Source organism: Ammodytes marinus (genome assembly GCF_949987685.1).
Source record: "Ammodytes marinus genome assembly, chromosome: 9".
NCBI classification, from domain to species: domain Eukaryota; kingdom Metazoa; phylum Chordata; class Actinopteri; order Uranoscopiformes; family Ammodytidae; genus Ammodytes; species Ammodytes marinus.
The window spans coordinates 21,295,678-21,320,404 of NC_137213.1; the positions used below are offsets into that span (position 1 = coordinate 21,295,678).

General features: G+C 41.6%; 1 protein-coding gene across 2 annotated transcripts in view; it reads right to left on the bottom strand.

The window, feature by feature from the left end:
* kcnab1b (potassium voltage-gated channel subfamily A regulatory beta subunit 1b) overlaps positions 1-20,203 on the bottom strand; it is a gene marked incomplete at its 5' end in the record, with an annotated part of 37,583 nt that extends 17,380 nt beyond the window's left edge. The window contains 2 exons of one of the 2 annotated variants that reach the window (XM_080033448.1): positions 3,546-3,589; positions 19,947-20,203. In XM_080033448.1, coding sequence (XP_079889574.1) covers positions 3,546-3,589; positions 19,947-20,203 — 301 coding nt within the window. Of the gene's footprint in view, positions 1-3,545; positions 3,590-13,291; positions 13,504-19,946 lie in introns of those variants that run through there. The other variant, XM_080033449.1, reaches the window with a different exon arrangement.
* Between the last annotated feature and the right edge of the window lie 4,524 nt (positions 20,204-24,727).

A 24,727-nucleotide genomic window follows, 5' to 3' on the forward strand; every position in this document is an offset into this window, starting at 1 on the left:
CACAATCTAAAAGAGTCTTGATAAGTTACAGCACTTTAGACGCCATCAATAAACACCGCCGGGTGTCAGATGTGGCTTCAGGTCATGTGAGGTCCTCTTACAGTTGCCACATGCAAGTAAATACATCCATGACTTTTCATGCACGCACATGAACAGACCGCATTGATGGGGATCCTGCATTATCACACTTCACATAGAAAGAAGTAGTTGGAGGATATGTTCTCCCTCAAAACAGAACTGGCTGAACAGGGTTTTTGTGAGAACTTTTCATTAATTGCTGCCAGTCCTCTTTTGACTGATCCTGTAAAATGCTGCTTGCTGTCTCCTTAAACCAGGGGTGTCAAACTCATTTTCACAAAGGGCCACTCTATGGCATGATAATCGCACTAAGGGCCAGACATGTCGTTTACTGACGTGCCTTCTTTTTAATACAAAAAAAACATAGGTATATAATCTGCGTACATACAAGGGCATGGCTATAGGTTTCGTTTAAATATGTTAAGGGGCAAATTATAGGTGGGGTGTATGGGGGTGCTCCCCCAGAAATGTTTGAGCGTCAAACACTTAATTTCCAGCATTCTGATAGATTTTTATCCACTAATCTATACCTTTTCTGCATAAATTTATGGTGGACAGGCATTCAGGATTGAGCCACAATATTTATTCTCCTGGATTTTTCAAAACTTTGTGCACATTACATTTTTTTTTTATAGGAATCATGTCCCAGAACCAATGTTAACTATTTATGACACTTTACATTGGTAATGAAATGCCAAGCCACCATTGGAAACGGAAGGGGTGGGCTATCAGTGGCTAGTTAACGTTAGCTAGTGAGCTATATTGCAACTTAAGGCAAAAGTTAGAAACCAGATAATGTGAGCATTCATCCTTGACACAATCAATCATCAATATTAGCATGCTATTTAGCCACATATATTGGCCTATTTACAGCCCTCAGAAAACTGACATATTTTCTTAGATGCAAGTTCATCAATTCATGGCTTAAAATCCTGAGCTGTGGAACTTTCAGCAGACATTCCTAGCGGTAAGCTACGCGACTGTCCTAACGGTTGGGAGCGTGTGCGACATGCGAATATGGCACATGCTTCGCATGAAGAAGAAAAAAAGAAAGAATTATTATAATTTTTTTGATTCGGATCAACAATAGAAACGGGACGGATTTGGCCCGCGGACCAGAGTTTGACGCCCCTGCCTAAAACTAACAAGAAATAATTCAGAAGCTTGTTTTAGATTTGTAGCCAACTGCACCAGAAATGTAGCAACAGATCGGTGTAGGCTCGGTCTGATTTTTCTAAACTGCCAATGGTCCTAGAAATATATTTATTTAGAATTCGGCATCTGCATTATTATCTGCTGCACAATTTGAATGTAGTAGGCTAGTTTAAACATGTTGGTAAATATGCTTATTCACGTTCTTGCAGACGGTTGGATGAGAAGATTGATACCACTTTAATATCTGTGTAGTGCAAGCAGCTTAGCTTAGCACCAAGACTAGAAAAAGGTGTTTGTGTAACCCGTACAGAATCAGGAGGTGTAAGAATGAGCATGGAGTTGTCACTGGGAGGTTGCCATGCAACTAGCACACATACACCAGGAAGTTGGTGCCCCTGCAAAAACAAATGTGAGACTGATATCTGATACTCCACTTATTTACTCGATTCCTTAAAAAGTCTGAATATGCTGTTTAGACGATAAAACACAGAGACTCACAACGATTAAGATTCGTATGCTAAAATAACCTGTTTTGACCCCAAAATGAAATTATCTTTCTCCTCCCTCTACCCCACTGAAAACCAGAAGAATGAGAAATTGTTGTTTCGCTCAAGCCAAGGCAGAGGCTTGCCAATGTCGGGGCTTGAAACTTATTCCTTCAAATTGAATGATTGTTCCTTCTTTACTATTCCTCTCCGCAGTTAAATGGGCTGTGGCTAAATCTGAAACAATGGGAGATTACGATGGGAGATAATTAAAGGAGCTGTAAGCGGAATGGTTCTTTTAGCTAACTTCCTGTCAGTTACTGCAGTTAGCAGTCCCCTCGCTCGTCCCTATCAGGCCCCCAGGATGCTGCCTTCTCCGAGCAGCCAGCATGGACTAGTGGCCAACCCATTGGTACTGCATGCTGTGAATGGCAGATTTCCCCGTCCACACCAATACAAGCGGCGAACAAGATTGTGTCGCCGCAAAAAATTTCTGGATATCAATCATAGGCTCAAACTTATCTTGAGACCATATACTATCAAAACTGAAGTTTTTTCATTTCAAAACGCCACATAAAGCGTTTTATTAGCCCAACGGCTTTTAACGGCTTTCAGTTTGTTTTCGAGGGAGGAGGAGGGAGCGGCACGTCATACACTTGGGCGTGCCAGGGCTTACATGAAAGCAATATGGCAGCTTCCTTGTTGCTTCTCTGCGCCTGAGCAGCTTTCATAGGAATGAATGGGCGCCATTTTTCAATACGGTGTCCATTTCTTTATATGTCCATGGTCCCTATACGTCACCACATTAATGCACTGCAGTCTTCGAGCAGCAAGTTATCTAGCATCATCTCAGATCCATAAGTGTGATAAAACATGATAAAAACCATCAAAACAGACATTGGGAAGGATTTTTACCTGCTCCGCCATTGTAGGCTCATAAACGTTCACCCATGTGTCGCTCTGGCGTGCACCGGCAGTGAGACCATGAGTGAGACGGGTGTGGACGGGTGTCGGTTTGTAGCGTTCTCTCTTGTGATTGGATAACATTTTTGGATACTGCATAAAGTTTAATTGCTTATTACATGCAGAGCAGCTGACTAAGAGATTGACTTTATGAAACGCGCACATCGTGCAAGTGATTACTGTATGAATAAAGAGCGATTTAACACTTATATTAATATAAATAAACCGCTTACTTCACCTTTAACTAACTCAATCACATTTTCTAAAAATCGTTTATCAGGTGCTTCAGTGTAATTTTGACTCCAGAGTAATCGAGTGACTTGGCGCACACAAGCTGCACATGTATATCAGATATGGCCAGCACACACACACACACACACACACACACACACACACACACACACACACACACACACACACACACACACACACACACACACACACACACACACACACACACACACACAGTAAGAGGTTTACTAAACAGATTCCCTATCATGTTGATTAATGTTTACCCCCTGATGTGCAAATTGAGCATGTATGCTGAACCCAGAGCTATTGATTAAATATTTACAACCAAAACATTTACGAAAAAGCTTTTGTGTCTCTCATGACATTACATATGTATGAAAGATGCATGAGGTTTACGATAGAATTAATTGCTGTTCTGTCTCAGTTGGCCTTTTGCTGGCTCTCTGTTCTCTTTCCACACGCACACGCACACACACACACACACACACACACACACACACACACACACACACACACACACACACACACACACACACACACACTTGTGAGCTTTCACTTGGATGCTTACGAAACCATTAGACAATGCCTTTGATGCCAATTTAGTGTACTCACCGAGCCCAAGACAGGAGACACGCAACCCAGATTTTCCCAGGTTCCTGTGAGGAGAAACAGAGATACGATGAACCAAAGCAGTGTTTCTTCAGGTTCAGGATGTCATCAGTCAAAATGTGATTGTGGTATGCTCATGTATTCGGCTCTGGGGGCACAATATTATTTTGCCTGATCAAGGCTGAAATCAATGTTTCCACATCATAACTCCGGAGAGCGAAAATAAATATCATGCAGCATTTTTCTATTGTGGTTGCAGTATGCAGGGTTTAATAACAACAGAGGCTGATGGCTTCTCGTGTTTGATGGAGGAGAGCCATTGAAACCAAGGGTCGCCTTTTCTCACAACTCATGAATCAGAATTGAGAGATAAGTTGGTGGTGTTCGTGGGTGTATTTGACTTATTCATATATTCCACTAATATGGATCCAACCTTCTACTCATAACTAAAAAAAAGAAGAAGAAAAAAAGATCACTGGTTGTGTTGCAGAAGTGGGGAGTTTGGGACACTCTCGAGCACCGAGGTTGTATCATGTCAGTATTTCTCAAGACAGCACCACCCGTCATACACTCTTCTCTACCTGCGCTGCTTCCTTAATGCAATCCCTCTACCTGTTAAGCGAGCAACGGTGTACCTCCTCCCGATATCTTTCTCCTCTGTCACAGTACATCTAGCGGATATGACTATGCTGCGATGTGATACAGCACTTTCGACCCTCATTAACTCCGTGGAAGAGACATCAAAGTTCTCTCCGAGTCCCAGCCTGCTACTTCACATCTAGCTTTACAATCTGTAGCCCTACCACATAAAGTCCAACTGAGAGGGGGAACTCGTTTGGCGCCAGCGTTAGATGGCTCAAAACCTTCTGGAAACCTGGTCTTAAAAAGCCAACATAAATATATGATATCAAAGTTGGGTGAAAATTTTGATAAAAATCTGATTGAAATTACATTTTTATAAATATTATCAAACTAAGGCCTAGTTAAAAAATACAGTTTTTAACTGCCTACCGTTTGACAGGACTGTGAGGGCGTGGTCGTATCAAATGGTTTCCATGGCAACATTCATTGTTTTATAGAATGTTCGGGCAGAGAACTGCCTTGATTGGTTCAACACTTACTATGTCATAACAACCATAACATAGCCCGCCTTCTCTAAAACATATTTCGGTAAAACTTAACGGTAAGGGTCACAAAAAGTGAGAAGTTACTGAGGAACGAATTAGGAACGAATGGTAAGTTAATGAGTGGGTACTGAGAGACTGTATTTCAAGCACCATTGATTAGTTAATGTTAACAGACCAGGAGTTACTGTAGCCTATTAATGAAGCATTAGGTAATGATAAGTTAATGAGTAGTTACTGAGAAACTGATTTCAAGCACTGTTTAGTTACTGGTAAACTGTATTAATGAAGCATTGGGTAATAGTAAGTAAATGATAGGTACTGATTCACTAACAGTAGGCTACATTTATGGTAAAGTAAGCATGCGTTAATGAGTATGCTTCTTTACTTTACTTGAAGGTACACACATTGCTTCACTAATGGTACATTAATGGTCAAGTAAGCATTGGTTAATATACTCACTTTTTGTGACCCTTATTGTAGTGTGTTACCCATATTTCTGTAAAGTTTATCAAACAAATGACAATATCTTTTATTTGGATCGATAAACATGCCTAACTCTTTTTTAGATTACCATCACACAACTAACTCCCCAAATTGCATAGAAGGATTTGGGTTTACATGGGCTTTAACACTAGTAGAAACTAAGTAGGCTACATTGTTCTCCCTTCCAGCCATGTCTTACCGAGATATGGACTCCAGGTTTAAAAAAAAGAACCTGTGACAAGGTTATTGACAACCTTGCAAAGGCAGTCACGGTCATCGGACAGAGGAAATGACTCGGAAGAAACACTGAAATTTGGACATATTTGTCAGACAGAATCACCAAGGCCACATGCGCCCACACAAAGCCACTATCACAAGCAACACACTTCTTCTTCTTGAGAGGACAATACGTCCAAATGCTTGTTTCCTGACACAGATACATTTTCCAATTATGTTCTGGAGATTGTGTCTACTGCACGGTCTTTGGTTAGGCATTTGCTCATTGCAACAAATGAGGCTAGAAAAAAAATGCCATCAGTCGTTTTTTTCTCGTGCCTGGCAACTAATGGCCTGTGCCGTCAAGACCAAGGCAGATAGATCTGAACTCGTGCTATCTAACCATGGCCTCAGTAAATTCAATTAGGCATTTCAACACAGAGAAGCATCAGCCATTGACTTTGCAGCTGCAAAGATAAAGGAGGTAAACATATGAGTTAAAGTGTTTGCGTACTGTGTAAACATATTCGATAAAGTTATGGATTCTGTGAACTGTCAGGTAATTCAGGTACCGTTAATAACATGACGCGAGAAAACTTGGAGACCGATCTCTCTGCAGTCAAAAACCGTGGGATGCGCTCTCGTCTCTGATATGATGGAGGAGTTAGCATACTGTGTTCCCCGTCTCTCTGATGTAGAGTGGGAGCTCTGATCCATAGACGTGTGGGGGAAGGGCTGCACTGTAGGTTAGAAGTGTCATACTGACTGCATCTGTGTATGTGTTTGGCCTTGGGTGATTGAGGACAAATCGCGTTGATGATGAAGAATGTTCATTTCTGCCTTTATTGCAAGTCACTGTGGGTAAAGCGTCCGCTTTAAGGTGGATTCAGCAACTCTGGAGATGCTTATAGTCAAAACAGTTTTTGTCAAAATCAGTGAATTTCTCCTCACGATCCGCTACCTGTCCGTAATGTGGGCTTAAAGAAAATCCAGTGTTAGATACACAGCCTTATCTCTGTAAACGCCACAGGCATGTTGCTGGCTACGGTGTGACTCTTATGATAATATACCCGTTTACAGAGCCTATAAACTGTGTATCATCACCAGATTATTTTTGAGCCCATAAACAGCACGGGCAGGTAGCGCATCATGAGGAGATATATTTACTAATTTTGACAAACAGTGATTCTTTCTTCAAGTGTTCTCCAGAAACTTAAAATCGTACATACTATTTCCTACATTGGTATTGTTTTCAAGTGTATATTGGCTCATTCGTGCACACTATCTGCAGAGCAAAAAAGATTGCAAGCACGTTGCATCTCCAAAGAAAAATAGCTGACTTTGTTTTTGGAGGTCTCAAGCGAGCTAAAATTGGCAGTTTCTTTGCTTTAATGCAATGCATACAGCAGGGTTTGTTAATGATAGGTTAGAAAAAGAAGCTGACGTTCAACAGGCGCCTCGCTGCTTGTATTGTTGTCCCCAGTGATTCCCGGGGACTCGGGCATCAGCAGCATCGACCGTACCTGGTGATTAACCACACAGCCTGCTGTAGCGCATACACAGGTCTGTCCACGCCTGGAAAGTGGGTGCCAGAGGAAGTCCATTGCTTAACAAGCTAATGATTACAGCACGTCATTTGCAACAAAGGAAAGAAGATGAATAGCTTTGTGTTCAAGAGTAAATTATTGCTTGTGTGTATACGTGGGAGAAAAACAAGAGAAAAAGAAATAGAGCTGCAAGGATGCAGAGGCTCAAGTTCTTTACGTATTATCTTTCTAGCCAGTGAAATAAACGCACAGAGGGAATAACAACTTGTCTTTTTAAACTTGAACACAAACAACTTTGCGAGCCAGCGAGTGTGGCTCGGTCACTCATGCTTGGATGGTGCCCAGAAGAGAAGACGCCTCGAAGTGAAATGACAAATGAGTCATTTGAAGACGCCCCCCTCATGCCAACCTGTCACCACTTATGAACATCCTGCTAGCTGCATGCAACGCGTTCTATTCTTAGTGGATCCCAAGATGAAATAAAAATATATGAACATGTGGTTGATTTATTGTGCTTAAATCATTGGAGGAATGACCTCGTATTGTTCGTAGGGTGGTTCCTAGAAAGCCCTTATACGGTTCTCAAGTCACACCAGGGCATTTTCGAATCATTTATCTTGTGATATTGGTTTGCTCAAATCAATATTTGTCCGCTAACCCTTTTATCAAGGTGGCGAGTAAACAGATATTACTCCTCACTCGCTTGGGACTAAGCAAACCCACACAAGCCAACTGTGATGGGCAGAGGGATTAGACTACACCCACCTCAATGTTTCCCACTGCTATCCCGATGGCAACCTAACTGTAATGTTGTTATCCAAATAATTCAGTGCAGGGGAGAAAGGCAGGTCGTATTCAAAACATAAATCAAAGCCAGGGCTGGCGTGGATAGGAAGAATGTAGGGAAGTTAAATCAAGAAGTTTTAGGGGGAACAATGAATAGATGAAGTATGAAGGACAAGCTGCAGCCAAGTTGCTTGTAAGGGAAAAAAAACCCACAGTGGTTAAACCTACCAATAACAGAAGAAGAGAAAAGGATGGAGAAGGAGGAGTGCTAGAAAGGGGGAATGAGAGACTCAAGACCAAGAGACTTGCAGAGTTGCAAGACCAAGCCCCAAGTCTAAGCAGATCAAACGCCCTCCACAGATAAAGTACTCCATATGACACAGAATGGGAAATAGGAAATGACAGCCAGCTCCCTGCAGGGTCCTGCACATGTTCGTATGGTGTGTGTGTGTGTGTGTGTGTGTGTGTGTGTGTGTGTGTGTGTGTGTGTGTGTGTGTGTGTGTGTGTGTGTGTGCGTGTGCGTGTGTGTGTGCATGTGTGTGTCTTTGTGTCTTTGTGTGTAAATGTGCACAAAGAAGTGCCAACTATCTGCTTTGTTTTTTCCACAGGGCCAAAGTCCACATTATTTAAATATTTTGTCCTTTCTTTTAGCAGCAGCAGCATACACAGGCCCATGCAAACACTATTTAGCATGTACACACACTCTGTTACTTTTTTCCCGTGTTGTGGAAGGCTGTCCTAAGCATGAAGACATTTCTCTGTCCAAACATGGCGTAAGAAAAACCCAGATGACTGACGGTTAGAGAATCTCACATCAAATAGCTGTATTTTTCAACACGGACACATGATTGAAGCTAGCTGGCTTGTGGGTTGATCCTGTATTGAAAAACGTGTGGGCAGATCTGAAGTGGGTTGATTCAGGAAGATTTCAGAGAGAGAGCTTAGCAATGTGGAGGGGAAAGGGGAGGAAAAGAAAGGAACATCTGAAGAACGTAATGACCAAGAAAAGGATGTCACGGTATCTTTTTAGGTGTAGTTTCTTCTAGTTCACTGGCATGCATTGAAACGAGTAATTCAAACTGAAACGTTTTGACAAATGCATTGTGGAGGATTTTAGAAATGATTCTTGAGGGAAATCGGACATAAATAGTTGTTATGTGTTAACGCAAACACTACACAGCAATTGTTATGTAATACAAGAGAGTTTGGATGTGGATTCTTGCCAAGCCCTAATCTCTGATGCAAACACACTTTCAGCAGACCTCACAGCATTTCTATTAATGTACATTTGTGATTTTAGTGACATATGAAAAACTCACACACAAAAAAAAGAGAGGTTAGATAGATACCGGTAGTCTCAATAGGTAAGGTTTATCTGATTATTAGATTGATTTGCCCTGTAAAGCCCTGCAACCAGTCATCTAGTATTTTTTATTACATTGGTGTTATACACAAGCAGCAGTTTTATCACTTCAAATGATCGTTGTGATAACACTGTGTTTACGGAGGTCACTGCAACACAATTGCATTTGCAAGCCAACACTATTATGAAACCAATATGCTTGCAGAAACCCCTTTTTAGTTGCGACCTTTAAAATGTCCTTGCAAACATGTTCACTTGACTGAACGGGCAGTCCCTATCCTAGGAGGCTTGTTTGGTCTTCAAGCAGAGTGAAGCTCCATGCTGGCTCTTATTATTAGAGCTACACATCACAGCGGACAGGCTTAGACCGGACCATAAGTAAAAACCATGTTGAAACCTTAAATTAATCCATTTTACTGAAGGGTGATGGAGACTATATGAAAACAGGGCAGAAACCCCCACAGCCATCTCAGAGTGGAACACACCACCACACATTGTGTCTCTGAGCGAAAGGGCATGATAGGCACCATGAGTGCAGCTGTGCGTGAAGTCATTCAAACCCACACACTCATGTGCACACACTGGAACCTTGGCTTGTATACACACCATCAAAGTTCAGTGCAGAACACAAAGCAAATGATGATCACGGTGCATCCTGACAAGTGCGACGTGAGCAGACTATCTTTTCTTATCTGTTATCCTTCAGACAAGTTGCATCAGTCCTCACTATAGCTGTTAAAAACGGCAGCCTTCTGGGTAATCATCAATCAAATGCGCATCCAAATACGTTGTCTAAACCCCACTGAATGTTTTAGTGTCACACACAAAAGTGCAAACTCTTGCTGACTTCATGCTAAACATGTCATGTGTGCTCCCTGCCACACAATTTAAAACAAATGAAAGTTTTACCTCAACCAAGCTGATTTGCATACAATAACAACAAAATACTTTCCAATTGACAATAGTAATCAGTCATTTTTAAACTGAGATCATAACAAAATAAATCCATTCTCTTTTATCAATGAGTTAGGTGACTCAAGGGAAATGAATTAAAAGGATAAAATGAATGCAGGAATAACATTCGCTCTGGGGCTGCTTCACACAAACATATGGGACGATACTCCCTACAGTTTCCTCCCAAACTTTCATTCAACCGGGTGCAATTTAACAATTCCATACACACACACACACACACACACACACACACACACACACACACACACACACACACACACACACACACACACACACACACACACACACACACACACACACACACACACACACACACACACTTCATATGGCTTCATTTCTCACACTGTCGACACACAGATGCAAACACAGCAGAGGGTGCCTCTCTCTCTCTGCCGGCCTGTGATAAGCCCTCGTATGAAGAGACCAACAGAAGGGATTTTTGCATTCCCATCTGCAGCACAGCTCTGGACCAACCAAGTGCAATCTTCTCCAAACCTCCTGGACTGTCAAAATACTTTCTGGTGACTAATGACCATTATGATCTTCCATAGGCTACCAGGTGCTTTCTTCCAGGAACCAGAAATATTCGGCAAACCTTGCAAAGCCATCAACAACTGCATGTTTTGGCTGTGTTGCTGGTTGTGGGTTTGTATATGAATTTAAGAGCAAGAAGAGGTCAAACCGCTTTGAGCGGCGACAACACAATTAGAGCTACCTCATGGATTACCATGACAACTAAGACGCTGCGGATGGTTGTTTTATTATTAGTAAGTGCTACATCTTCTGCTTCAACTTGCAACGCCTTCAGATCTCCCCAGTGAGGAGCCTCGATGCCACACTCTTTTAATGCACATACATGCAATCATGTATGCAATGTGCCAATGCATACGCCCACAAAATATGTGCACCCTTGTCTCCGCAAAGAAAAATTATTTCATTTGTTATCACACAGATACAATCTTAGAGTTTGCACAGCACATATTTGTTTTCAGAGTTGGCTTCAACCCAAGAGGTAGAGATTTCCCCGTGAGATGGCGTCCAAAGCAATAGACCTACGACTTAAACCAAACACCTTTGAGTCAGAAGTTTGAAAAAAGAAGGAGAGAGAGATAGAGTATTGAAGAAGAGAGAAATAGAAAGTACCATGCAAACAAGAAGCATTCAATATTTGCTTCTCCGTGGGGCGGACTTGAATGAAGCTTTACTGCTAATATCCTCCACCTGTTTTGAGAAGTGGCTACAAAGATGTACAAATCCTCATGTTACAGACCAAAATAAACAGACACATTTAAAAAAAAAAAGGCATGCCATTTTCCAAAGTTTCACAATGTTTCCGTATCAGTTTCTCTCTAAGAAAAAAAAGGAAGCAAAATAGAAACATTCACGGAGGGAAAAAGGTGTCTTGTTTGCTGGTTTAATCTGTAACCTAAAAAAAAAAGTTGAAATTATGAAATCAGTAGATTTTTCAAAACAAATCCTCTTAGTCAATGTATAATATTTTGTAAATGCTGAACCAGTTAGCACGAGGGAGTAAGCAGGCTTGATTTTGTGCTGGGAACAGATTGAAGTTGGCCATTTCAAGGTTGTTATGGAAACGAGATGAGATTGTGTGACAAGCAGACCCTTTTCACATGTTGCTGCTCCTCATCCAATCTGCAGAGTTACTGATAATTGCTTCTTTTCTGTGATCTGACTTCATTCAATCTGTAATTCATTATTTTTTTCAATTTTTTATTTCTTTTTAATTCTATCACATTCTCATTTAATGCTTTCTTTCTCAGTCTCTCTTTATACTCTCCAAGAGAGCTGACAGTGTGAGGTGAGAGCTATTATTCTGCACCTGCGGTCTGGGTTAAGAGCCCACCCGCTGAGCTAAGAGGACCATTGTTTACTTGGCCCAGCTTTGTTACTCCCACACACACACACGCACCCACGCACGCACGCACGCACCCACGCACACACACACACACACACACACACACACACACACACACACACAAACACACACACACAGCACAGCACAGCTCTACTGTTACACTTTCCAGAATGTAATTTACGGTTGCGGTCAGTTCTTATTGAGAGTTGTGCGTGGCTTGGCTCAGAGTCTTACGGTAAACTGATGCCGGTGGTATTGAACCAGCTCATGAGAGACTTTAAAGGTCAAATTCAGATTTGATAAAGTGAGGTGTTGCGCTTTAGATGCACATTATTTATGCTGATTTATGCAGCTGTTTGGAGTACACTTCAGTCAGTTATATACTTCATTTATTTTTATCTATTTTATTGGTTTTGATTTTGTATTCAAATTGTTTTTCTTCTTCTACAGATAACACAATTATTCTTATTAAAACTGTTTGTTTTCCTGGTCAGCCTGACTGATCTTGTCTATGAAACAAATAAGCATTTTGATTACTTTTCTCTTTACCGATCCTTATGGTATACATACTGAACGCAGAATTACTTATGCTCACACATTACCCACCAAACTCCTCAAACCCCCCTTGATTTAGCACAAACAGCTGACAGATTTTCCTATTTGTATGTGATGGAATTGCTCTTAACTAAACTGTGAAATGAGCTGTACAGTTATTTTGGATTGAATTATTTGTTGGACATTATTTGATGGAACATTGTTAATGTACCAGGTGTTATTAAGGTATTTTTTATATTCAAACCAATGTGCCTGACTAAAAAAGAAAGGCTTTTAGAATACATTGTCTGTGTGTGTCAGGAACATTATATGTTTCTCTGTAATCATTAGTATCATCTGTAATTACTGCAACAAACTATCTTGTCTCTCTTAACGAATTGTTCTGGCAACCAATAGAATTCACATACTCACATCTGAGAATTGTAACCATTCCAAACAAACCTAAGTTGTCCCTAGTTTGCTAGACACTTTTAATTGTGAAATTATAGATAGATTGGCCAAACAATATGCAACTTGGAAAAAACGCCTGTATTTTTGCCTGCATTTTTCCTTGACACTAACATACGCACACACACCATCCCACTCACCACCTGTCACTGCTCACATCGCTTCATTGTCTCCATCAAGGCTCCTTTTAATTTATGCTCTCTCCCTTTTAATTTTAGGTATCTTGTTTATCCCCCACTTTCACACTAATGATGTTGTTTCAAATGAATTATAATAATTTATTCATCGACTGAGGAGAAAAAAAAAACTAAACCCACCTCCTCATTCTTACTCACTACTTTTTCACACAGTCTCCAACCATCGGTGTACGTACCGGTACTTCATGCCGGTGAGCTTGGCAGTGGACTCCTTGAGGTTGTGTTGGTAGCGGGTGAAGGAGCCCAGGCTTCGGGCTATCAGGGCCACGGTGCGGAAGCGGGCGCGGGCCTTGCTGGCTTCATTGGGACTGGTGGCGTTCTGCTTGCCTTGCTCGCTGTTACGCGGGGCCTTCAGCCCGTGGTCTGTGCATGCAAAGGACACCTGCATGGCTGTTGGCAAAGGCCGCTAGAGCTGCTCCGACACAAATAATGCTGTTGTTTTTGTTCAGTTCAAACTCAGACTTTGTCCCTGTTGTTCTTATGTGAAGTGGAAACTCAGTGGCCCGGGCCAGTTTTGCCTGATGCTGCCGAATCGCATATGGAAATCACAGGTTAGGAATGAGATTGTTCACTTTCTCCTTGGAGAGGAATCTCAACCTGATGTGACTCTAGGATTGGACATAGCAGCGGTGCAGTCCTGGTCAGTGTGCCAGGAGGAGTTGAGTGGGGGATCCTGTGCCAGTCTGACTCCACCTAAAAGAAATACAAGACAGGATGGGGATGGAGGGAGAAGGATTGAAGGATGAAGGAGAAGAGGTTCTGAATGAGTCGCTGAAAGAGTTTCCCATTTAAGGAGAGCATTTAAGAGCCTGTGTGTTGCTGCAGAGGGTCAAAGGTGTGAGGAGAAGAGGAAAAGGTCCTGCTACACCGGAAAGTGGACTGAGTGGAGAAAAACCTGTGGAACCTCAGTGTATATTCTTTCCCTGTGATGTTTCCTCCAGATAAACACCTTCTGTGCGCATCTCTAATATGCTCCGACGCGGCGATATGAAGCGTTTGTGCCCTAGTTTTTCATTTTAATTTGTATGTGTCTGTCCTGTTTCATCTCCCTTCATGAAATCCCATGTAAAGGATTGTGCATTTGCCAACTCAAATAAGGTGTCTTGCTAATTTCTCACTATGCAGTTTTGTTTACAAACTCTATCTCTAATGCCCCTTTTACTGAGTTTCTCTTTAGGGCGTCTTAGAGGTTTTGTTAGGCAACCAGGATACCTGGATTTTCGGGAATTATTTTTCTTGCCCCTCCGCCAGCGACTAAGCCTTTTTTGTAAAACACCTCGATTGAGGACAGTAACAATGCACCCCGACACACTCTGCTTCCGACACTGTTCACACACACACACACACACACACACACACACACACACACACACACACACACACACACACACACACACACACACACACACACACACACACACACACACACACAAAAGAATCTCAGACTCCCTCTACCTCCCGTCGCACATCACAAAAACAAGGTCATGCTTTCACAGAAAAACGCTCACAAAACACTACACAAACACAAATGTGGCGTGGTGGCCAACGTCTGCATTTGCTCCCACCTACAATACACAAACAAACACACAAACAAAAATTGTCACTGATACAAGGGTTCTTACACCCGGTGAGTGGTCAGCGTTCTCTGAGAAAGAAGGATGAGGACGGATGGGACTCTCAATTGATGTGTGTCTTCCTTCTCCTCGCAACTTTGGGAGGAATCAAGCGGTGTTACAGAGCCAGCTAGAGGTCCCACCAACGATCAGTATCCAAAACAGCAGAAGCAGCGTGCCTTTCCAGCAGCTGTCCACGCAGCCCTGTCCCGTCTCCAAACTCCTCGAGGAAAGTCACAGAGCTCTTATGGTCCCCGGCTTTGCAGCAAGAATGCTCTGTTTGATAGAGGGACCCTGGAATGGAAACGGACAAGCAGAGACGATGAGGAGGAGGAGGAGAGAGGAGGATGCATCGTACCTCACTTCAGGGAGAGGAGGGCAGATGCACAATGCGAGGCAGGAGAGCAGCGCTTGTTGAGCGTAGAGAGAGAGTGAATGAGGGAGAGAGAGAGATGGCATGTATGGGCTATTGGCTGGCTGAGTGACTGGCTGAAAGAGCTGCAGTGTTTCTCACTATGGCGCCACACTCAAAAGAGGGAGCGAGAGAGAGAAAGAGATATGAAGGGGGATAGAGGTGTAATCTGAATGGAGGTCAAGGGAGCTGAGTTGATGTGAGTTGATGCGTGTGTGTGTGTTCATTGACTAAAAATAAGATCTACCTCAGGCAAGATGCATACGGTTGCATATGGTGGGTGATAACAGTGACATACATGTGAACACGACAGGGACAATTCAACTTCCCCGGCAAGGACTTATGAAGCTTTTCACTTGCAGCCCGCTCTTTCTGTTGTCTGCCTTAACAGTGCATCCACCTATCTTACAACGCGGTAACCTTTACAATTCCAACATTATAAGCACCGACTTCTAATCTGTGACCCCTGTGCAAATAGCATGGCAACAAGAACCAGGAACCAAGAACCAAGCCGACACAGACGCTGCTATCTCATAGCAGATGTTACTGTTAGTGGCACTGTGACAACAAAAAAGGCATACACCAGTTGTTCAGGCAGCGCAATATCTTATTTTCCTCCCCCACTGAGCTGTAATGTGACAATGCAGGATTTCACGCTTCATTGAACATCCACAAACCTCGAGGCAAACCCAGTTTTATTTATATCCCTTTGATAGCATTTGACAACAGCAGACACTTGTAAAACAAAATCAAATAAAAAAATATGTTGCATTTTTTTTTTTTTTTTGCATTCCAAGGGTCAGTCTCCTCTGGGTCAGTAGGCATGAGGTTTGTTCAGATTTGTATGTGTTGACTGACCAAATCTAATGCATCCGAGTTGAGATAACGTCTTTTTACTGTCTCTTTGAATGAGTGTCATGCATAGGAACGCATTCGAGGGGCGGCAGTGGCGAAGTGGGTAGGGAGCTCGCCTCTGGTGTGCAGGGTCGGAGGTTTGATCCCCCATCTCCCCGCCACATGTCGAAGTGTCCCTGGGCAAGACACTGAACCCCGAATTGCTCCCGATAGTTAGCTTAGTTAGCTTAGCACCCTAGTGCTAAGCCTACCCTGCGTGGTAGCTGCTGCTATCGGTGTATGAATGTGTGTGTGACTGGGTGAATGTGTACAAAAAACAATGTAAAGCGCTTTGAGTCTGTGATAAACGGAGATATAGCGCTATACAAGTCCATTTACCATTTACCATAGGAACACCACGGATGTCAATGCAATGTACTGTAATGCCGCTAACACTCTCTGGTTTACATGACCTTCGGAGATCAAACACTGCCTACATTTTCATAGGCTACCTTTTGGCTTCCAGTGTATGAAATCATTTATTTTGTATTTTCCTTTTAAGCTATAAGCTTTTTTCATAATTATGTGACAAAGAAATATACTCCTTAATGGGGTATTTCTGCGATTTGCACTGACATGTAGTATTAGCTCTAAAATGATATTGTTAGACCCTACTGGCTTAGTAAATGTGTACATCTTTTCAACATCTCTTAAACCCCTTCAGACACAAAAGGCAGCATACAAATATACAGCTGTTTGAAGCACTGCCTTTGACAAGTATAATGATCTTGATGCATAAAATCATTGTGATGCGTTAAAGCAGTGGGGTACCCATTTAGGTCACACAACCTTTTAGAACAACTAAAAAAACAGAAACGTAATCCCTGGTGTGCTGCCATTTCCACATTTTCTGCAGCCGCTTAGCATGACAGCATACCCTGTTTTGGCTCGACCACATCCTGCAACATAGGAGACCTAACTGTGCAGCTGGACACAGCCGCAAACATTATTCTAATGTCACCAGCACCTCCAGGGCGACAACTTGCTCCCCCGTCGATCCCATTTAAAAGTGTGTCAGTCAGAAAAGTCAACTGGAACTCTTAATCCTCGCCTGGAATCCCCAACGGGCTGAAACGCTGTTGCCTCGAGGCAAACCACTCTACTTTAATTGCTCCAGTAAGAACCTATAATAGAGTTCTGGAACTTTGTCTGCAACACGCTGACCTCCATACAGTGAATACACACATATTGAAATGGATGAACAACCATGTCCCAGCAATCGGGAGATTGATCAATACCTTCAAGCCAACCCTATGTTTCTCATAGTGTGAAACATCTGACAGCATAGCTTGCTGGCACTGCCTGTGTTCATCCAAAATACTGCAACTATTTATGCAGATAACATAATTGTTTACCCATAATAGCCACTGCTATCTAAATAAAGCTCTAAGCCCCATTTGATTCCATGTCGCATAATTACAGCCCTGTAGTTGAGTCATTTTGTGTTGCACATTTTCCTCTGGTGCTCAAAAGGCTTTTCACAATGTGATAGTTTTCCTAATCAGCATGAGCCGCCTGTTGAGAAAATGAGAGATAATAAAGGGGAAAACCTCTCTTAAGCTGTCTGTGACGTCACTGCTGCAGCAGTCCTACTCTCCGGCTGCTTCATCACCTCCTTCTCTATGTATTCCTCTGCATTCCCACCTTTTTTTGGCTTCATCAATCTGTCCGATATTTGCCATCTCTCACGCCCTTCTCCTTTCTTTCCTCTCTAAATCACCATTTGACACGGCACTCCGTCTCATTCCATGTCCACAGTCTTTCCCCCTATGCTGGGGATTAGACCGTGAGCACATGTCATTGTGATGCATTGTGCGTACAATCACCCTAGACACAGATTTGGTTGTTTAATGTAAACAGACATAATGGTCATAGTTATAATCCGCCACACATTTCTCTCAGGGCCAGCAAGAAATACTGAGAAAGAAGCCTGACTAAAAATGCAAATTCATCATAATCTTTATCCCAAAAAACTGTCCTCCTTAAAACAGCAACACAACCATCCATGTTATCATCTACTCATATCCTAACATCACCCTCATATCACCCCATAACTGCCGCTCCCATTCTCATCATCATTTCCGCCACTATCATTATGACATTTTTCCATTATACCCCCATCAGCATCAACATCAGTCCAGCTTCTGCCACAACCTCATCTCAGTTTTGAAACAACAAACCTTGCATGGCGACACTGATGAATGCTGACATCGTACTCACCGCGGGTCTATTAAATGATGAAAGTGAAGTGGATGCAAAGACATTTATTTCATACAGTGAAGCACCGAGTCGAGTGGTTTGTAGATAAGGTATTGATGAAATGTTTAGGTACCAGTCGAATTTCGACCTCAGGACAAATGTCTCATGAGCTCACTCTGGAGTTTTAGCCCTTTAAATATTGTTTGTTAATGAGCCAAACTCTGCATTGGCTAACAGCTCATTCATAAATGCATCAGGGAAAGGATTCAGTTCACATTAAAACCCTCCAATAAAATACACTTGGTGCTTAGTATACCAGTGCCATACAGGCACAAAGTAGAAATAAGCTTAATGCATTTGTCATCAGTATCAACAGGTTATTATTATAGTCATCACGCATTATATGGACATTTTGATATACTATATACAGTATTAGTTTACTTTCCTGCATAGACTTAGGTGGGAAGATACCATACCGGAGCTAGAGTTAGCAGGAGTTTAGCTTAGTGTAGCCAAAAGACTGGAACCAGCTAGCCTGGCTCTTTCTAGAAACAAACTCTTTCGCCAAGTAACGCCTCTCAAGCTAACTGTACGGAATATAGCCAAGTAGGCCTATGTACATTTTTGGGAAACAGAGAGTTCAATTTCAAGATTGCTACTAGGCTACTCTACCACCAGAAGCTTGCCAACTTAGCTAACCTCAATGAATAAAGGAAAAGGCGTGAAATTGTCACGCGGGTCTGAACAGGGTGGACAGTCAGATTTATTGAAGAAAAGCTTACTGGCAGGTAAAGGTAGGCCGACAGACAGGCAGTCAGAAAGACAGTAAGGATCTGGGGATGAGGGACAGAAAGACATGGTGACAGAAACAGTCTGGCTCTGTCCAATGGTTAAAAAAAACAGGGTCCAGCTGGTAATCAATAAGTTATATATCATGTGTATAATCAAAAAAAATATTCTTCAAACAAGTAAGAAGTAATCATTAAAAAGTTTTTCTTAATGATACGTAGAGTGAAAGGTTGATCCAATTGTATAGCAGACTGGTATGGTTTTAAAAGCATATCAATTGTGAGGTAAAATGAGGATTTGATATCGTTTACAGTATAAGTTAAACACAGAAAGAGAAAAAGGAATTGAAATTGGCCATAAACTACACATCTTTCTTGTTTTTTTACTGAAAACAATAATGGACATTTCAGAAACAAAACTCAGCGATGCTGGAATATTTCATCTATAAGAGATCATTGCTGCTCACAGCTCAACTGCTCTCTGTTTGCGAAGACATTCGACTGTTGATCCAATACTTCATTACTAATTTAAATCCTTAGTCTTGCAGTACTGAAGCCACTGAAGACAGAGCAGTACGTCTAATGATGGCCTCACGTATCCTTCAACGTCAAGTTTAATTGCGGTGTTAAATTAGTGCAGGGTCTGGCTGTGCTAAGGGCTCTTCCTTATCAGCATCAAGCATTGGGTATTTACCAGGACAGGGGCCCTGTTGAGCAAAGTTAAACTTTAATCCTTACTTCCGGAGGTTTATAAATTATGCAAAATGCAGTGAATTGATAATCATACTGCTGTTATATTGATCGGGGTTAGACTACTACACGCCTAATTTCCCATGTATGCTTATGCAGATCAAGAAAAGAAAAGAAAAGAAAGTTGATATTGTTTCAAGTGCATGCACCCTTCAACAGATAAAGAGTATCTTACCTGTAGACCATGCTGACACTGGGTTGGACAGATGCCTGGAAAAAATGGTTGTGTACATGAAGAAGCTCCTCGAACCTCTGCTGCTCTCCGGGTCTGCAGGCTTCCAAGCTTCCAGGCAGGCAGCTGGTGGGGCTTGAGGGGTGCCCCCTGGTTCCTGCCCCCAGCCTCAGCTGGTGGTTACTGGGGCAGCGATCCAGCCTCGGCCCCCCTCTCTGCCTGGGCACTTGGATCTCGCTGCAGGCTGCCTTGAGATACATGTTTGGATCAGGCTTGTCTCCCACAGGCTGACGGCATACACTTTCCTTTGTTAGCTAATCCTTTTCAATATATTTAGTCGTCCTGTGGAGAGATTCTGGCCTTAAAACATCTCCATGTAAGTACAAAGCAATGCTGGTCACGTGGGGGCCATGGAGCACAGCCACGTTTGTTTGCAGAAGAGTGCTTGTCATGCCTATGTCCGGCAGAGTTATTTAGAGTAGTAGGCCTACCACGACACAACTTCCATAGATATATCAGACAAAGTTCACATGTGCAAAGACAAAGCCGGGACAGCCGGAAGCACGGACACGGATGCACAGAAGTAAAATGAACATTCTAGCAGCCTGAAAGGTGTTAACAGAGAAAAAACATACGTGTGTGTCGTACCTGTTGTGTCAACTTTATTCTTAGATGATTGACAAATTAAAAGATCAAGGCAGATTTAGTTTGAGCTCTGGGTGGCTCCAGTGAGAGAAGCCTATTTGTCAGTGAGGCAAGCCGAATGAAGCCAGAAGGATATTTCTGTCTCCTTGTCCAAATTATCCTCTTGATATGTCTGGTGTAAGTTGCAGCCGAGAACAAAATCTGATACATAGTCAGCTCCAGTATACTTCAATAATTAGCAATTAAATGATGACAGAAAGACAGATATAGATAGGAAAAATATGTTTATTCATTTTGAATACACAGATACCAGGATATGTTTGACAGCGAGATACAAAGAGATAGAGAGATAGAGAGATATTTCACAATGTTGAATAGGAAACCATGTGGACTACTTACCAATAGGCTATTGTTGATAATGTGACAATGGGCCAGGTAACCAGTCAAGCAGATCAGATGCTATATTATAGTTTGGCTAGTTTGTTAGGAATGTTAAAGAAATACTTTTGCTGCACATTTCAGATAGAAAGGTGAGACTTTTAAAAGGAGAATGGGCACAGTCATCCCCTTCCAAATGAAAGCTGACATTGCTTAATATATCTATGACATAATGTTTTAACACATCAAAGATACCACTTTTGTTGTTTTACCACAGACAATTCCATGAAATAGTTTTCGATTTGATCTCCTAGAGTCTAGACAGGCGGAATGAGATAATATCAAATATTGCTGGTGTTTTCATGTAAGTATGTCTTATTACAGTTTTGGTTGCCGTTTGAGCTCCAAAAAAGTATATTCTTATTATTAATAATATCATATTTAGAAATGTTTAAGACCAGATGTCATAGCTGCCACTGTAAACAGTAATATATGTTTATTTTTTAAAACATACACTGATTTGGGTGCTCGTAGTGGTTAGAAAATCCCCCTAGAGACTCAGACCCTGTTTCCACTTGTCTTTAACATGTGGTTTTTGTGATCTGATCACATGAATACAGCTCTAACTACAGATGGCCACTTGTGATCAGATGACCAAAATCACATCATAATCCCAGGTGGAAACAGGGCCTCAGTCCTCATCGGAGCAGACCCGGTTTGAATCCGTCCCGTGGTCGGTTCTATGCATGTCCTCCCCTCTTTGCCCCATTTCAACTCTGTCTAACAAAGCGGAAAACGCCAAACAAAGAAACGTACACTGATTTCATCAATCCACATTATTTGTTGTTTGGATGTCTTCCTGATATCAGGCTGAGTCATTTAAAGTGGAAATGTGCCAATGGTCCAAAAATGGGAATTAATCATTATATACGTATCACTCTAAAGACAGTACATACAGTCATACAAGTAAAGTATGAAGCTACATATGGGTCCCTTCTTCTCTTTTGATCAGTTGTACCAGCCTGCCCTCTTGTGAACAGAGAAGATACAGCGCACGCACGCGCACGCACGCACGCGCACGCACACACACACACACACACACACACACACACACACACACACACACACACACACACACACACACACACACACACACACACACACACACACACACACACACACACACACACACACACACACACACACACACACACACACACACACACACACACACACACACACACACACACACACACACACACACTTTTCTTTAGTGTTCCCTCCAAGACCAGAAGGACTCATCAACACTTGTACACAATCTGACTTCTGCAGGCAGCAAGGCAAAACTGCTAGAAAAAAAACAATGTGAAAGGCCACTGAGGTCAATCATATATAAATATGTTATCACGGTCAATCATGTAATCTGTCATCTGCTGGCATAGGCCCAACATATTTCCTCCTCTTTTCATGGGAATGAAGTCCAAGAAAGATAAACAGCTTCATGATTTCCAGTACATTTGACATTATTTCCGTCTCAGTGAGGTAAATAAAACATGATGGGAGCATGAGCTGATCAAGACCAGAAAGATCGATTTAGTGGAGGTCCTGGGAAAGTTTTGTATGCGCTTCATTTAGCGGAGAATATCTCAACTGTTATAGACTAATATGACCCCAGTGAACAAAGTGGGATGTGTGACAAGACAACATCTCTATCCGGGGCGAAAGTCCTGAAAATGACCACAACAGTTTACACTAGTATCACACTACGTGTTGAATGGGACTTTTTTTTTCCTTTATAGATATCCTCACACTTTTTAACCAGATTAATCTTCATATTAAGAGAAATACTTTTTGTATTACACTTTGTCTAAAAGAAGTAATAAAATATGCAAATGAGGCAAAATCTCATTAAATATGCCATATAAACCCTTTAGTAGAAGTCCTGGATACAATTTGTATGCACTTCATTTAGCAAAGAATATCTCAACTGTTATAGACTAATATGACCCCATTGAACAACATGGGATGTGTGAGAAAATCTCTACCCAGGATTAAAGTCCTGAAAATGACCACAACATGACCACAACGGGTTACACTAGTATCAAACTACTTCTGCAACGCAAATGTGTAAAGTAATCGGATAACTGAAAAGTATCACCGGAGCCTCCTGGAACTACGTGCTTCCTCTCCGACGCCATCTTAACCCCCCTTGCCTTTCATTGTTGATGATAACTTCAGGAAATAAGAATAAGAATTGATTATAATTTACGAAATAATAATGCAGGTGAATAATATATGCCATTATAAAATGTCTTGTGTTAATAAAGCTACTGACTCCAGCCTGGATGAGTGCTTCCCTCCTTTAAAAACAAAAACAAGTATACAACTAACACCTCTAAAGTGTACAGCCAATTATGTAAAATAAGTTGTCAGTAAAAAAAAAGAGAGTTTGATTTTAAGTTTGCTACCAGCATCTAGTCATCCTTGCTTAGCTCAAGTTTAAGATCAAGAAACATGATATTTAGAGTGAAAGCCAAGGTCAATCCAAGTGTGTGGCACACTGGTATAGTTTTTACAGCATACCTATTGTGAGTTAGAATGAAGATTTTGTATCATTCACAGTTTAAGGTTAGCACAGAAAGAGAAAAAAATAAGAATTGGAATCTGCTCCATCTCTGCTATACAGTTACCTTCAATAATTAGCAATTAAATTATGACAGAAAGACAAATGTGGATGGTTCAGGAACAATATGTTTATTCGTTGTGAATACACAGATACCAAGATATGTTTGACAGAGAGATTGAGATTTCACGATGTTGTATAGGAAACCATGTGGACTACTTACCAACAATAGGCTGTTGTTGATAATGTGACAATGGGCCAGGTAACCAGTCAAGCAGATCAGATGCTATCAATAGTCTGGCTAGTTTGCCAGGAGTGTTAAAAAAAACTGTAATACTTCATACTGCAAAGTCATCCTCTTCCAAATGAAAGCTGACATTGTTTAATCTATGACATAACGTTTTAACACATCACAGATAAAATTGTTGTTTTACCACAGAAGTTAAGCAAACAGTTAACACACTGTGCACATTTGTATGAGGCCAAATGTGACTGCTGTCAAACAAAGGTACAGGGCCTTGTTTTAATTCAAGACTCACACTCTTTCAGATTCAAGACTTTTGCACAAGGTTTTAGGTTGAAGTAATACTAAACGTTTACCTCTTCACTGTCCAAAAACAAAGCCTCATAGTTCAGCAAGTTTAGGCCTTTAGCAGGAAAAAAAACAAGGCCTTCGTCAATAAGTTTTAAAGTTTGATCTCCCAGATATAATGAGATAATAATCAAATATTGCTGGTGTTTTCATGTAAGTATACTGTTTCTAGTAGTTGAAATCAATTTTTTTTGTTGCCCTTTTTTGCATCTCTGTGTGCCTTATGTGTCCCCCCCACTCAGCGTGCAGTGTGAGGCAGACACACAGCATTTAGTCTATTTCAGTCCCTTGTTTTGTGAGGTCTTTTCTTTAATGTTCCCTCTAAGACCAGAGTGACTCATCAACACCTGTACACAATCTGACTCTGTAGGCAGCAAGGCAAAACTGCTAGAAAAGCTCATTAAGTGCTCATTTGAGTCAACTGGTTTTATTATAAAGTTATTTTCTTTTTTATCTTTAAAAGCGCTATAAAAACAAAATGTATTATTAATATTAAGGAAGAAAGCCACTGATGTCAATATGTTGCATCATGGCCAATCATGTCAT